The sequence below is a fragment of the Schistocerca piceifrons genome, chromosome 7 (assembly GCF_021461385.2).
Source record: "Schistocerca piceifrons isolate TAMUIC-IGC-003096 chromosome 7, iqSchPice1.1, whole genome shotgun sequence".
In the NCBI taxonomy this organism is placed as follows: domain Eukaryota; kingdom Metazoa; phylum Arthropoda; class Insecta; order Orthoptera; family Acrididae; genus Schistocerca; species Schistocerca piceifrons.
Window position 1 is genome coordinate 569,126,933 of NC_060144.1, and position 16,172 is coordinate 569,143,104.

At 36.5% G+C, this 16,172-nt stretch overlaps 1 protein-coding gene across 2 annotated transcripts in view; it reads right to left on the reverse strand.

Moving 5' to 3' along the window:
* Positions 1-353: 353 nt before the first annotated feature.
* LOC124805107 (serine/threonine-protein phosphatase 6 regulatory ankyrin repeat subunit A-like) overlaps positions 354-16,172 on the reverse strand; it is a 99,463-nt gene continuing 83,644 nt past the window's right edge. Inside the window, exons 4-6 of one of the 2 annotated variants that reach the window (XM_047265555.1) lie at positions 12,283-12,648; positions 3,237-3,722; positions 1,414-1,590 (exon numbers count right to left, since the gene is read on the reverse strand). In XM_047265555.1, the coding sequence (XP_047121511.1) occupies positions 1,548-1,590; positions 3,237-3,722; positions 12,283-12,648 (895 nt within the window). In that variant the 3' untranslated portion in view covers positions 1,414-1,547. Of the gene's footprint in view, positions 3,723-12,282; positions 12,649-16,172 lie in introns of both variants that reach the window. The other variant, XM_047265554.1, reaches the window with a different exon arrangement.

Sequence of the window (16,172 nt, forward strand, 5' to 3'; positions counted from 1 at the left end):
TCCTAAAGATGCAAGACATACAGAACATGATTTGTGACTGCATAAGTTATGAAATCAGTGGTATATGTTTCTGAAGAAGCATAATTCTGTGTCAATGAAGATAATCAATTTTTGACAATATAAAGTAATTGGGCAGAAAAAAAATCTACTGATCAATTGGTGGCAGAAGAACACACATTAAAAAAAAAAAGAAGGTTTTTGGTATACAGGCTTTCGGAGCCATTGGCTGTTCCTTCCGGCAGAAGGGTTGAAATCCTGTCCGGAAAGTCTCCCCTGATTCGGGTTTCTGGGTGACTCTTCTGAACTTTGCCCCCTTTTCCTAATTCAACTTTGGGTGGGTGGGTGGGTGGGTGGGTGCTCACGCGTGCACCACCACTACGGGGGAGACAATATTCACATAAATGTTTTTAGTGGCAATTATTGACAACTTCTTGCAGCAGCATATGAGGTGGTCATTAGGTTAGTTTGTACTTTGAAAGTGCAAACCAAATATTTTGACTCTGGAAATTGTTTAATTATGCATCTTACTGGACATTAACCATACTGGGCAGCAAATTGTGTTCACACTCACTTAAGTTGGCAAGTTATTTCAAAATGCTTGTAGTTGTAACAACCAATAAATTACATTAGACACTCATTATAAACTGTTAACCATCCTTTGCTTTCAGTATTTGAGTTTAAATAGATCTTAAAGTAGTTAATTTTGCTTATGTTTAGGCTTAGTATTATATTTTGCAACTGTGCAACCTTGTAATAACTAATCTGAAGAATTGTATTGGATGGCTATTGCACTGGGAAAATGCCACTGTGTCTGTAATCAGTAGATATTACACATATTGCTGAAAAATTTAAGTAACAAACAATATTTATTTCACATAATAACTATTTAATTTATACTATATTTATAAAAATAGAATTTTATCAAAAGTCAGATTAGTACACAGCCTCTAAATACAAATTACAAGCTGCCAATAACTTTAGGTATCTGAGATTCAAACATTATCCATTTCTTCTATAAAATTACAATTTTTTTGTATAAAACAACAAGATTAACATTTGTATGGAGTAACTTTTTAGGTACACAAAAACACACATATTTTATGAATTCATAGAAGAAACCCTTTTTTGCTACAAAAACTTTAGTGTTTCCTTTTTTGAAAATATTTAAAGCTGCTTTAGCAGAGCTTTCTCATAACAAGCGTACCTCCACAATGATACAATAATAAACGTAATAGTTAGAGTGTCTATGAATCTAACTTAAGTAATTTTCAAGTATTCATAATTGAAGTGTTACTCATTTTTATATGTTTGATCTCTGGTCCATATTTTTACCACTTTTTACATGTTGTTCCTCTAAAAGCAGCTTTACATTAGTTTGTATTTGTTCTATGTGCTGTATCAATGCTGACAAGCCATCTGTGTCACCTCCATTCTCTAGGGAAAATAATCTGTGGTTTGTCACAATGCTTTTAGCTTCATTTACTATTTTTGAATTAAATCTTTTTACAATATCCCCGTGTTCTCCTGAAATCCTTGCTTGTGTCCCTTTATTGGGCCAAGTAAACAAGCAAGCTTCCTCTAATGATTTTCCTGAAAACAACAACAAATTCTGAAAATGTTTTGAAATACATTTACAGTTTTTAAATAATGTATATAAACTAAGTGCAATATTTTCAATTTCATACAAGAGTTGTATTTGAGACATTAAACTCAAAATCTCTGCATTTCCCCTTATATGCTGTTCATCAGAGACAGCAAGAGCTGTCAAAAGATTTAGTAATACAACATGTAGAAAAAATAAGAAAAGCAAAAATACAACTGAAGTAAGCCAAATGTCTGTCAGGAAAGGAAGATTGCTAGCTTCAAATTCTCCTGTCATCATAATGACAGTTTTTAACAATGTTTTTAATGGATTTTCAAAGAAATTGATGGCTTCAGTTCCTCCACCACCAGTTTGTGTTTGATTAAAAATATCTGCAGTATTATTACCTTGAGAATTTGTCATAGGCTGATTGGTAGATTGTGAGAATATTACATAGAAGCTGAGACAGAAAGCAAAAATTATGAATATGTAAGACTTTAAAATCTGTAGGTAGTTTAATGACACAGCCTTTAACATTTGTACATTAGTTGAAAATTTGTAGTGTCGGCCAGTCACAATAAAAAGATCTCGCCACGACAGCAGAATAGCGATAGTAAAGGCCCACTGAGTAAATGCACCAAGAGGACAATGAAGAAGAATAAGTGCTGCTGTGAGTACCAGACACAGATCAAACAGATTTTCACAATTTTTAGTATACAAATTTGTTTTTAAAACAAGCTGTGCAGTTTCTCTGAGTAACATGAGCATGGTACATATAAAAGCAGCTGCACAAAAGCACATTTGAATATAATGCACCATTGTGGAATTTTCATTCAGTTTACCAACTTCAATTATAATGTATACATTTAATGTAATAACAAAAACAACACAGAGTATGAGGTTCAAGGACAGGAATGGTCTCATACAGTCATCTTTAATTCTCAAAAAACTAGTGATAAGTGGATGCTTTAAGAGTGGTGCATATTCACATGAGCTGCTAAGTGAGTGTAAGAAGTTCATTTCAGAATATTTTACTTGAGACCTGGGTCCAAGTAAAACTGATTTTCCATTTTTACTTTCTGCTTTTGATGGGCTGCTTTGGATTAGACTGCTGTTACAGTCTTTCAAACAATTTTTTTGGTTTTGTTGAGATATCAACATTTTATAATTGAAGATTAGAACAAAATCATCATTGCTTGGCAACATATTATCTCTAACTTCTATGCTCTTATCTAGCAACCTCTCCATTTCTTCAACAGATAAGGGATACTTCCCAAACATATTTTTTGCAAGTATGTCAGCACCATGACCTAATAATTCAAATATGATGTCCATATTTTCATTTTTAGCAGCATAGTGTAGGGCAGTATTTTGTTTATGATCAGAAATGTTTGTATCTACTACTTTGATAACTTTAGTATTTAACAGTATATGAACCATGTGAGAGTCATTCTGGAGACAGGCTAACATAAGAGGTGTTCTCATATTTTTTTCATGTGTTTCATTTGGATCTACCTTTTCGAGAAGTTTCTTTGCAAAATCATGAAGACCTCTTTCACAAGCATACTGCAGGAATGTGTAACCACATTCATCACATTTCAGAAAGTTTTCTTCAAAAGACATTTTTTCAAACAACTCTTCAAATTCTGCATACCTCCTTTGGATCATAAAGTCAAAAAGTATCTTCTTCTCAGGTATGGACTTGGGCCAAATGTCTTCACCTTCACCATCAAACAAAATAGTACTATCAAGTGGAGCAACACCATCACCTGCATTACGCATGAACTGAATTGCAGGTTTTATCAAGTGAGTGGGACCTCTTCGACTGGAAAGCCGAACAGGTGGAGACATTCCACTTTTGATTCCACCTTTTTCTTCTATCATTACTACAGCAGCATCACATCCTGCAACATCAGCAGGTGTCCTCCCAAAGTCATCCTTTGCATTCACATCAATGTTACCCACATTCAACAGTAATTCTAAACAATCATGTGTATGTTCAGAAGTCAAACAAAATGCGGCGATGTGGAGAGGTGTCTGTCCATTACCATCCCTCACATTAATTTCAGCAAGTGGATGTTCAACAAGTAGCTTAAGTGCTGCCCAGTTGCCTGCTGCAGCTGCTACATGCATTGGAGTCCTGAAAATTAAAGTAAAATTTTAAGTTCACTAATACATTTTTATACTTTTAACAATGTGTACACACACACACACACACACACACACACACACACACACACACACACACACACACACACAGGTGTGCTTGCTAGTTTGTGTGTGAATAGTTTGTGTGTGTGTGTCTCTTTTACTGATGAAGACTGAGTGAAAGCTTATCCAAGTATCTTTTAATTTAATTGTGCCTGTCTGTGCCTTAATGTGTCTTCTTTACAGTAAGTAGCAATCTCTATTTTCTGACATTGTTGATATTCCTACCTGGTGTTTGGTAGATGATGATCTGTTTAAAAAAAACCTTCAGGCAGTTCCTATTGCAAGGATCATTTTATACATTAGAAGAGTTCCTGAACTACAGTGTAACATTTCTTGTATTGTAAATTGCAAATGTGTGCCCAAATTTGTATTTGTAATACCGAATATTTTTATTGTAAACATATATTTTGCAATATTTATTTCTCTGTAACACTTATTATTTTGTAATCTTTATCTATCTCTAAAATGTATTTTTTCTAGTGGGTTAATCATATTATGAGAGTGCATAAGAATGGTAAAATTGAGGCACTGAAAGCAGTATTGATGCTAGAGCTGAGAGAAATAATTAGAGAGACCTAAAAGTATATTGACTGGGTTGGCACATAGCTCAGAACAGATGAGGGATGTCCGTGCCTCATCTGTGGTGAGAGAAATCCCACCCATATCTGACCTGTCAAACCCCTCCACCACCAGCCCCAAGTGAGGACTAAGACAGTATAATAAGTAAAGAATGCCTTCTAGCTGGGTGACACTTACTAGCAAAAGTGAGAAGGCTGAAAATGTAAATGGCATCAGCTCGATCAACAATAACAAAATAGGGAGAGAGAAGTAATTATGTTAGTAGGTAGGTGGGTGGGTGGAGGTGAATGTCTCGCAGAGCTCTGCATATGGGATCATATTCTGGGGTAACTCATCAAACAGAGCAAAAGTTTTTAGTGTGCAAGAGTGTGTAATAAGAATCATTTGTGGTGTAAACTCAAGAAACATCATGTAGAAATCTGTTCAAGGAACTTTGTGTTTTAACCACTGCTTCTCAGTATGTGTATTCATTAATGAAATTTGTTGCAAGTAATATAGCTCTAATTCCAACCAATAGTTCAATATATAGTATCAATATTAGGAATAAGAACAATCTACTTAAAGACCTAAAATCACTTACCTTGGTCCAAAAAAGGAATCCAATATTCAGGAACACATATTTTCAACAAAATGCCAGTGATCATTAAAAGCACAGTTTAAACAGAGTTTGAAAGACTTTTTGATAGGAAACTTCTTGTAGTCTATAGATGAATAACTTAACAGGAAATGTTAGACCAGCTTAAATAAAAATGTGTGTTAGATTTCAGTTTTGACTGCACTTGGTCACAACAGTCAAGATTAGGTATGTTGTGTATGATAAATTTATAAAAAGTGCATAACAATGTTTCATTCTGACAGTATATTAATTCTGTAAATATTAGCAGTTCCAGTTTACTGTAATGTATTCACCAATTTTGACAATCTTCTGACAGATTATAAGGGTAGTAAGTACTACATTCAAATGTTTTACATTTTTTTTATATTATATTATACTTTCTGACATGTTCCACACCCAAGAGAATCCTCTCACTTTTGGGCCTTTGGAATGAAAACTGAATCTAATCTAATCTAGATGTTTTTTCTCATGGTATTTGACTGGAGTGTAGCTTTGTATGGAAGTGAAACCTGGATAATAAGCTGTTAAGAGAAGAGGGCCTGCACAGGACAGACTGGTGTGGAGAGCTACATCAGACCAGTCTTCAGATGGCCATCAACAGCAGTGTGGACTATGCATCCCTACCTTTTGTTCAGAATAGATTTTTTACATTTTGGCAAACAACAGAAAGTTAGAAATCCCTAGATAACACAAAAAAGTAAGAGTGCCTCAACCACTACTACTATAACTCATCTAAATATTTTGAGTCAGTAGGTATTACCAATAATTATATAACAATATGAATGAAATAATGCTCAACATTTCTTAACTTTTCTGATATTTTTTTTTCCTTCTTCAAGTTAGCCACATTTTGTGTAGATACTAATACAATACATTGTTTTTTTTTTTTTTTCCTTCCAATTCCCTTTGGCTTTTGATTGTGCACAAGGAGAATTTGCAGTAGTGTCAGTTTTAGATTTATTTCGTAATTGAGAGTTTGAGGAATTGCTGTTGGTAATTTCCTCCTCTTGCACATTTAATAGGTTTCTTTACAGATGAAGTTGTACATAAATGTAATATTATCATTTCAACTAAAATTGTTAAAACACTGAAACATTGTAATACGTGTGATACTAAGTGAGACAAGTTGACCTTTACGAATGTATCGGGGCGTCGGTAGATGAAACGCCATCAGTGGTGTCTGAAGAGCATGTAGGATACCGATTGTCACATCACGTGCATGACCAGGGAAGTGATGTGTTTGTGGCCACCTGTTTTGAGACTTATTGGTGTTATGCATACAATTTCAGTACAAACTGTGGACAATTAAGATAAAAAACTAAATGTATTAGATTGCTTCACATCATGGATTAACATTCAAAAAATTAAACTTGAAAATATGATATGCAATCAGCCAAGTCACCTGGTTATTGTGTAATGGCATTCAGTGTGTGTACAGCACAAACTGTTCAATGTGTATCCAGGATTGCAGATTTAAAATATTAAATTTCAATGTATTCTCACATTGTTGACTGTCATCCCAAAGCGAACTTCAAGGCAAAATATGTGGGCAGTGCAGTAAGCTGTCTGCCAAGGGGACAGATTTTGCTGAAAAGAGCTAACTGCAAACACTATAAAAACACAGCTTATAGTAGTGTTTTATAACTTATTGTATCACAAACTAAAAAGGTGAAAGTTACTTATTGGGACAGAAGAGAGAATTATATCAAGTTGAATGTTTTATAAGAACAGTACAGACTGTGACTTTGTGGTAACAGAACTAACTTCTTGACATGGACTGACATTTTGTGCAATAACAGTTGTAACACCATAATGTTGGGACTGAAGTAAGATGTGTAACAACTAAACTGTTTCTGAGACATATTACAGGTTGCAATCAGTGGTCCTAGCTGTAACCTGACATGAAACTAAAAAATTTTAACAGTGACTAGCAATGATTAGCAAGTACAGCGATGTCTGGATAGACCACACGTTTGCCGAGTGAAGCACATTTGAGCTACATCGTCAACTGCAGATATTTTAAACAAGAGGATACTGTAAACATTGCATTTCTTGCTGCATCTTTGAATGAGTGGTAATTTTAAAGGACAATTATGAAAAAAGTTTGGGCTTCTAGCTAGTTACCATCAATTACACCCACAACATTTCGATTGGGCATCTGCCAATCATCCTCAGGTAGTCCACAAAAGATTGGCGGGGATGTCCTCCTTTCTGCAATATATAGTGTGCTCTGAGTATTTTGCACATGCATCAAAATCATGTTGACAGAGCGACCAAATTTCCTGGCAGTAGCGCTTTTGCTGGTGGAACTGTGGAAATTAGTTGTCCTCTGCATTACCGCCTGCCATGACCATCAATGCACTCTGTTGTCTTTGATTCGAGCAAATCATGGAGAAGATGGGATTGCACCCATTATGCAGCTGTCACAGTTCATTAGATTTTCCAACATTTGTATTTCCATGGATTCTTGAATAATGGAGTCTCAAAAAGATATTGGTGTGGACAAAATTATCGTTTTATCATAATCCATTGAAAGTCTAGTGGAGATACAATGCCTGACAATAGCAGACTTGCTTGGTTGCAAAATGTGAGTGCAAACTGACATTCAGTGCAGTATTCTACCATGGTGCATGTGGTCTGGCCTAGGTAAGCCATCCTACTGTAACATACCACCCTCTGCCCGCCCCGCCCCCCCCCCCCACCCCACCCCCCACTCACCCCCCCCCCCCCCCCCCCCCCCCCCCCCCCAGCATTACTATAATATTCGATACCCAGAATCTGTAGCCAGGTATCGGTACTTTCTGTTACACAAAGAATAAAAATCATGCCACTATGGCACCTTTTCCTGTTATGTAATTGTACTATATAATACTATGAATGATATTTAAACAAAATTTACGATTAAGTGAATAATATGTAAATATGCAACATAATAATCACTATGAGCCATCAATATTTACTCAGAACCATAATAATCAGTATGTTATTCATTTGATTAGAAGTAGTTATAAATGTTAGCATCTTTATTACTTTCGTTAATTAACTGCAGTTAGATCTCGAAAGTTCAGTTTAGAAAACGTTATTGTAAATCGATCAAAAACCAGAACCAAATTTAAATTCACGTAATTTTGAGTGATCTGTAATTTCAAACTCAAATCTGTAAACTAGAATTATTACCATTACTAAATTAATTAATTGATCATTGTTAGAACATGTAATTAACTCCATTAATTATGTTTGGATGCATATTTCAAAGTTATGAGCCATTAAAAAGGTTAAAGAACTTGTGTACATATTACGTAGATGTTAGCAATATTTTCTGATCAATAATTGATTTGTATTTATTAAATTAATGAAATGCATTATTGTGAAAAAGTCATATTTAATTTTCAATCTTAAATTTTACCATTTCTAACCAAAAACTCATCTGTAATGAACTAATATTTTATGCTGTAAGTAATCCGATTGTCAACCTTTTGTATATTTGTAACTTTTAATTGTAACTATTAATTTCACAATGGTGTAATAATTGAAGTAATGAACACTCATTGTTTGGAATATATATAAGCAAACACGGCAATGCAGCGTCAGTTCGCCTAGGGGTTCACTTTGTAGTCAAGTCTTTTAATGTTATCATCAACAAATAAACATCCACAAATTGTATGACCTGGAGTTTTAATTAGAAGGAAAGTACAACAAAAATACTTTGCTATGCATCGCCCTTACTTACATCCTCTCCAGGTGCAAATATATAAGTAATTATATTAATGCACCGGTAAATAAATCATATGCATTCATAAAGTAAGGGAGATGTCATACTACTCTGGAAATGTATTTTTTCCACAGTAACAAATTTTCCTTCATTGCACGTAGCAAGTAAAATCTTAGATGCTGTGCAGAAAACCACTTTTAACTGAAAATTACTGAGGATTATAGCTACTTTGCATGAAATATTTACAAAAGTGGGAAGAAAAGCTCTCCTTTATCCATTTCCTGGTTTTCTGTTTTAACTGATAGTGCTCTGTTAATATGTTTGGTAGAATATCTATTTTTCTTGGACACTTTATTTAGGTGGGTGAACTCTATGAACAAGTATTTTAAGTACAATCATAGTTTGTGATGGGCGATAACTCTACGACTGCATATGTCGATGTGTGTGCACTCGTGATAAACTGCATGCCACAGAGAGCCATCATTCTCCTGTCCAACCAAAACATCCAGCAAAGGAAAACAACCATCTTTCTCTAATTTCATAGTGAATCAGATGTTCTTACGAATGGAGCTGAGGTGATGTAAAAACTCCTTAATTTATTTTTCTCCAAGAGACCACACAATAAAAGTATAAAAACCATAAGTATAAAACTGTATAAAAATACAGTTCATTTATGGGTTGATGGTTCATGTGCTCTCTCCTCAAAATCCTCCATAAAAAGATTGGTAATCAGGGGAGATGGAGAGCTATCCATGGTGGTGCCATCAGTCTGTTCAAAATATTCATAGTTTTAACACTTTCGCTGCGGCTGACGCTTTTAGGCATCACAACAAGCCGTGCGCCAGTGCGGCTGATGCTTATAAGCGTCCACGCTCACCATCGGATTACTCAGTCTAGTTGCAGTGTCTAAGCTAGCATCATAGCGTGTAAACTTTTGTTTTGTGTGGTCAGTTATCGAACGTATATTGTTCGTAATGGTGGCTAATGAACATTTGAATGATGCCTGTGTGACCCCTATAGGTGTCAGACACCAAACAGACTTCAATACATGACAATACAGTCTAAGCTTATTTGAAGTAATTGATCTAAGGTGTCACCATAAGTCGGTGTAGAACATGATCCTACACATCTTACAAGGTCTTGACATCATCCTGTAGCTCAGGCGTGCTTAGGAGCGTCGGTTACGAGCAGTACCTGCCGTTTCGGGGTGTTACCAGCACGCACTCGCAAGTTGTGAGCCACACTGGAGAGTTGCGCACCTGCACTGATGCCGCAGCGAAAGTGTTAACAGGAAACAGGTTGAGGAATGAGCATGCCAAAACAAAGCAATGATGTCCACATGAAACTTACTAAACGAACTTTAATATTTTGAGCAGACTGATGGCAGTGCCATGGAGTGGTGAAGTCAAAAGGATATTCTACCCCACACATTAACAGGGCATTATCAGTTACAACTGAGAGCCAGGAAGTGGATAAGAAGAGAAGCATCCCAGCTAAATCTCTAGTTTTTCTTCGCTTTGTTGACAATATTTCATTTAAAGTACCAGTAATCCTCTGTAATTTTGACATTAAAGCGGTTTTCCCACCCACAATCTAGTATTGTTGACTTGCTGGGTTCAGTTAACGAAAATTTGTTACTGCAGAAGGATGGAGTTTACAAAATATCCTACCAGTGTGATACAGCTGATATAGGTCAGACTGTGTGCACTGCGGAAGAGCACTGCACTAAACATCAATATTCCACTCACCTTTCACAACTGAGCACATCTGCTATTGCCAGACATTGTGTCTGCACCACACATTCAATGGAACAACAAAAACAATCAATTATTGATGAAATTATTTAATTATATGTAAAAACAAAGATGCTGTAACTTACCAAACGAAAGTGTTGGTATGTTGATAGAGACAATAAACACACACAAAAATTTCAATCTTTCGCAACCCAAGTGTGCTTGATCAAGAAAGAGGGAAGGAGAGGGAAAGACGAAAGGATGTCAGTTTTAAGGGAGAGGGTAAGGAGTCATTCCAATCCCGGGAGTGGAACGACTTACCTTAGGGGGAAAAAAAGGACAGGTACACACACACACACACACACACACACACACACACACACAGGTAAGTCTTTCTGCTCCCGGGATTGGAATGACTCCTTACCCTCTGCCTTAAAACCCACATCCTTTCATCTTTCCCTCTTCTTCCCTCTTTCCTGATGAAGCAACCTTGGGTTGCGAAAGCTTGAAATTTTGTGTGTGTGTGTGTGTGTGTGTGTGTGTGTGTGTGTGTGTGTGTGTGTGTGTGTTTATTGTCTATCAACATACCAACGCTTTCGTTTGGTAAGTTACAGCATCTTTGTTTTTAGATATATTTTTCCCATGTGGAATGTTTCCCTCTATTATATTCAAATTAATTAATTGGATAGATAAAAAAAATTATCTCACCCAGCAGCAGCAGAGCACACACATAAAGGACTGTTGTAATTGGCAAGCTTTCAGAGCCAGTGGCCCCTCCTTCAGGCAGAAGAGTGGAAGGGGAAGGAAGAAGAGTGAAGGAAAAGGACTAGTGAGGTCTAAGAAAAGGGGTAGATTTCGGGAAAGTCACCCAGAGCCATGGGTTTGGGGAGATTTACTGTATGGGATGAGAAGGAAAGGAAACAGTCTTCTGGGTGACTTTGCAGAAATCTGCCCTTTTTCATAGACCTCTCCAGTCCTTTTCATTCACCCTCCATCCTCCCCCTTCAACCCTTCTGCCTGAAGTAGCCACTGGCTCCGAAAGCTTGCCAATCACAACAGTCTTATGTGTGTGTTGTGGCACCACTTGGTGAGTAGATTTTTTTATCCATCCTATTAAATAATACATTCAATGGAGTAGGATAAAACAATTTTGGTCACAGAAACATCTTTTTGGCACTCCATTATTAAAGAATCTGTGGAAACACACAAGGCAGAAAATATCATGAGCTGTGGCAGAGAGGGGAGAGGTGGGGGGGAGGGGGGGGAAAGTGGAAGAAACTGTCACCTCACTACCAGAGTACCAGGATGGGTAATTTTCACTGTGCAAAGATAAATCCAAGTAATAACTACATGTTATATATAAAAACAAAGATGAGGTGACTTACCGAACGAAAGCGCTGCTTCTGGGTCTGCTTGTGTCTGTATGTGTGGATGGATATGTGCGTGTGTGCGAGTGTATACCTGTCCTTTTTTCCCCCAAAGGTAAGTCTTTCCGCTCCCGGGATTGGAATGACTCCTTACCCTCTCCCTTAAAACCCACTTCCTTTCGTCTTCCCCTCTCCTTCCCTCTTTCCTGATGAGGCAACAGTTTGTTGCGAAAGCTTGAATTTTGTGTGTATGTTTGTGTTTGTTTGTGTGTCTATCGACCTGCCAGCGCTTTCGTTCGGTAAGTCACCTCATCTTTGTTTTTATATATAATTTTTCCCACGTGTAATGTTTCCTTCTATTATATTAATAACTACATGTGTTACTTTCAAGTTTTCCTTCAGTCATTATCTCCAACCTATAGTTTCAGGCTATGTTGCTGTACTCTATCATTATCTAGTTGTTTTATTATTAATTTTCTTACCTTCTGCTACAGAGATTAACAGAAGATGGATGTGCACCAGCATCAAGAGTGACTCTGACAAATTCTGCAGCAAGTTTTGAGTCTCTGAGGCCACAGGCTCGTTCAAGAAGTCTAGTATTATATGGCTTCTCGAACCAGAAATCAGCATCAAACCCATCTTTCGCAGCTTCTCGCCTTAGCAGTCGCTGATAAAGGGAAAAGTCACCCAGATCCACTGCCTCAAGAAGACGCTTCTTGCTGGCAGGAAAGTTTTTACCATGAGTGATCAGTCTCAGACACACATCTGGCAGCTCCGCTTGCAGCGCCTCACGCGCTGTTCGCCCACGTGTTAAATGTCTGTCCACATCTAGATCACGGTGTGCAGCCCTGCAAATGAAAGTCTATGTATTACTTATCTCATACAGAATTTATTTCATTTTTGTGAAGTATTTCGGTTGTGAGGGAATATTGCTTGCACATTCTTTAACAAAAGAAGAGTATCATAAGGCTCCAGAAGAATCTATATTACTAAAATGTTATCTTGGTAACATACCAGTTGCAGTGTGGAGGCAACAATGTCAAACTACTCATTAAGGTGTATAATATTATGTTAGAAGTTTAACACAATAAGACAAGTATTACAGTCAGAAACAGTGCGCATCTTGATGCATCATAACTAATGGTGCTATAGTTGACTGACTCCATTCAGTCAGCATGTAATTCTAGATCTGCTAATGACTCTTCAGAGATAACTTACTGTGTCCTCCCTACCAAAAAATCTTCACTCAAGTCAAAAATATTGACTGATACCACATATGATTATAATTTTGATAATAAGCAATGATGTCTTGCTGAGACAAGTGTTTTTTAGGAAATTGAGGAATACTGCATCTACTTGATGTCTTGATTTATGGCTTTCAGTATGTCATGTGAGGAAAGTGATAGTTGAATTCCACATGATCTATGTTTTTGGAGTCCATATTAGTTGTCACATTGCAGCTCTTTCTGTTCAAGATACCTCATTACATTTGAGCTCAGAATATGTTCTAATTCTCTACAACAAATGAGTTTTAAGGACACTGGATGGTAGTTTTATAGGTCATTTTTGCTACCTTTCTTATAGAAGGGTGTGACCTGTGCTTTCTCCCAGCTACTGGGATGATTTTCTGTTCTGAGAGCCCTGTTACTGTTGTAGTCCAAAGACTAGTTTGATGCAGCTCTCCATGCTACTCTATCTTGTGCAAGCCTCTTCATCTCCAAGTAACTACTGCAACTTATATCCTTCTGAATCTGCTTAGTGAATTCATCTCTTGGTTTCCCTCTACAATTTTTAGCATCCACGCTTCCCTCCAATACTAAATTTGTGATCCCTTGATGCCTCAAAACATGTCCTACCAACCAATCCCTTCTTCTAGTCAAGTTGTGCCACAAACTTCTCTTCTCCCCAATCCTATTCAATACCTCCTCATTAGTTACGTGATCTACCTACCTTATCTTCAGCATTCTTCTGTAGCACCACATTTCGAAAGCTTCTATTCTCTTCTTGTCCAAACTGATTATCATCCATGTTTCACTTCCATACATGGCTACACTCCATACAAATACTTTCAGAAACTGGTGATTGCTTGATGCCTCGGAACATGTCCAATCAATAGATCCCTTCTTCTAGTCAAGTTGTGCCACCACAAATTACTCTTTTTCCCCAATTCTATTCAGTATGTCCTCATTAGTTACGTGAGCTACCCATCTAATCTTCAGCATTCTTCTGCAGCACCACATTTCAAAGCTTCCATTCTCTTCTTGTCCAAACAGTTTATCACCCATCTTTCACTTGCATATGTGGCTACACTCCATACAAATAACTTCCAAGAAAGACTTACTGACACAAATCTATACTCGATGTTAATAAATTTCTCTTCTTCATAAATGCTTTTCTTGTTATCATCAGTCTACATTTTATATTGTCTCTACTTTGACAATCATCAATTATTTTGCTACCCAGATAGCAGAACTCATCTATTACTTAAAGTGTCATTTCCTACTCTAATTCCTTTGGCATCCTTGTTTTGCTTTTGTTGATGTTCATTTATATCCTTCTTTCAAGACACAGTCCATTCCATTCAACTGCTCTTCCAAGTCTGTTGCTCTCTCTGACAGAATTACAATGTCATCGGCAAACTTCAAGGTTTTTATTCCTTCTACCTGGATTTTAATTCCTATGCCAAATTTTTCTTTTATTTGCTTACTGCTTGCTCAGAGTACAGATTAAATAACATCAGAGATAGGCTACAACCTTGTCTCACTCCCTTCCCAACCACTGCTTCTTTTTTGTGCCCTTCAACTATTATAACTGCCATTGGGTTTCTGTACAAACTATAAATAGCTGTTTGCTCCCTGTATTTACCCCTGTCACCTCCAGCATGATAGATTATAATTTAAAGAAAGGCTGAGTCAGCTTGAGTTCACTGTAGAATCTAGTACATATTACATCAAGCCCTGGGGCGTTGTTCAGTTTTAATGATTTCAGCTGTTTCTCAAAGCCACTGACAGTAATCTATATTTTACGTATCTTTTCAGTGACAACAATTAAATCTGGGCAATATTCCCACATGTACCTTTGTAAAGGAATGTTGGAAAACAGGTCAGCATTTATGCTATTGCTTTGCTACCTTCAGTTTCATTTCCTGTCTCACCCGAAAGTGCCTGGACACCTGCTTTGGTGCCACTAACAGCTTTCACACATGAACAGAATTTCTTTAGGCTTTGTGAAAGATGTTTTGACAATATTCTCATAAAGTGTCACTGAAAGCTTCACGCAGTGCTCTCGAATCAGTCAAATGCATTTCATTCAATATCTCGAGACACAACTAGTTGGTATCCTTCAACTGTTAATACTTTTACTTCCACAAATGACCAATATTTTCCCTGATCTTAGTACTCATTTTAATATAGTTGTACATGAACATTTCTGAAAGTGTTATTTAGTTGATGTTCCATTAAAATTTTTTATTCAGATGGTTATATTGAACTTGCTGAATTCAGTTATGCAGTTAATTTTACTAGAAGCTCAGTTAATTGGAAGTTGTAGCTAACTGAGAGTTTTACTACAATATATAATGAGGAAAACATTTTGAACAAATTGACAGAATAAGAAGTATTTTTACCATTCATTCAAAAGCAGTCATTCCACTCTTTCTGAGACCATACTTTAAATTATGACACTAATTAACTTCCAAGATAATTAAAATTGCAGTTCACATGTTGTATAGTTTCAAGTGCCAATTTTACCTCTGTGATTGTTGGATTATAAACTTCGACATCATATTTTTGTCACTATATTTTTTCTGATCTAGATTACATACCTCACTAATTAAATAGATCAGTAATCAATTACTTTGGTAATTTGATATCACAAAAAATAAATTTAAAGAGGGATTCCATGCTTGCAATTAGAGTATTCCCAAGGTGGAAGCATAAGATTTCTACATACTTTTATAACTTACTAACCTTCAACATTTTTCAGTTCAGTCATAGTGCATCTAAAATAGCAAAATCTAACTAAGCCAATCTTCAACACATTATGTAGTTTCTGAGACTAATAAATATCCATATGCCAATCTTTAAATAGCCCACCTCACTCCAGAATCTTGAGTATGCGACTGGAAATCAATCATATAACACAATTGTGTTGGTCGGTGTTAAAGTCCGCTGGTCGCATTAGTTCACAGAACAGTTATTTTGGTCAGTAAGAAATAGTCTGAGGGCTCCAGTCATATTGTTAACATCCATGTATCTAAAAGTCTGCAATCTGAAAGCTCAGAAGTAACAACTATGGTGGTTAGAGTGGAATTATAGCTCTGAAAATCTGTTCTGGTGGAATAATATCTGTGTATCTTAAAATCACAGATGCA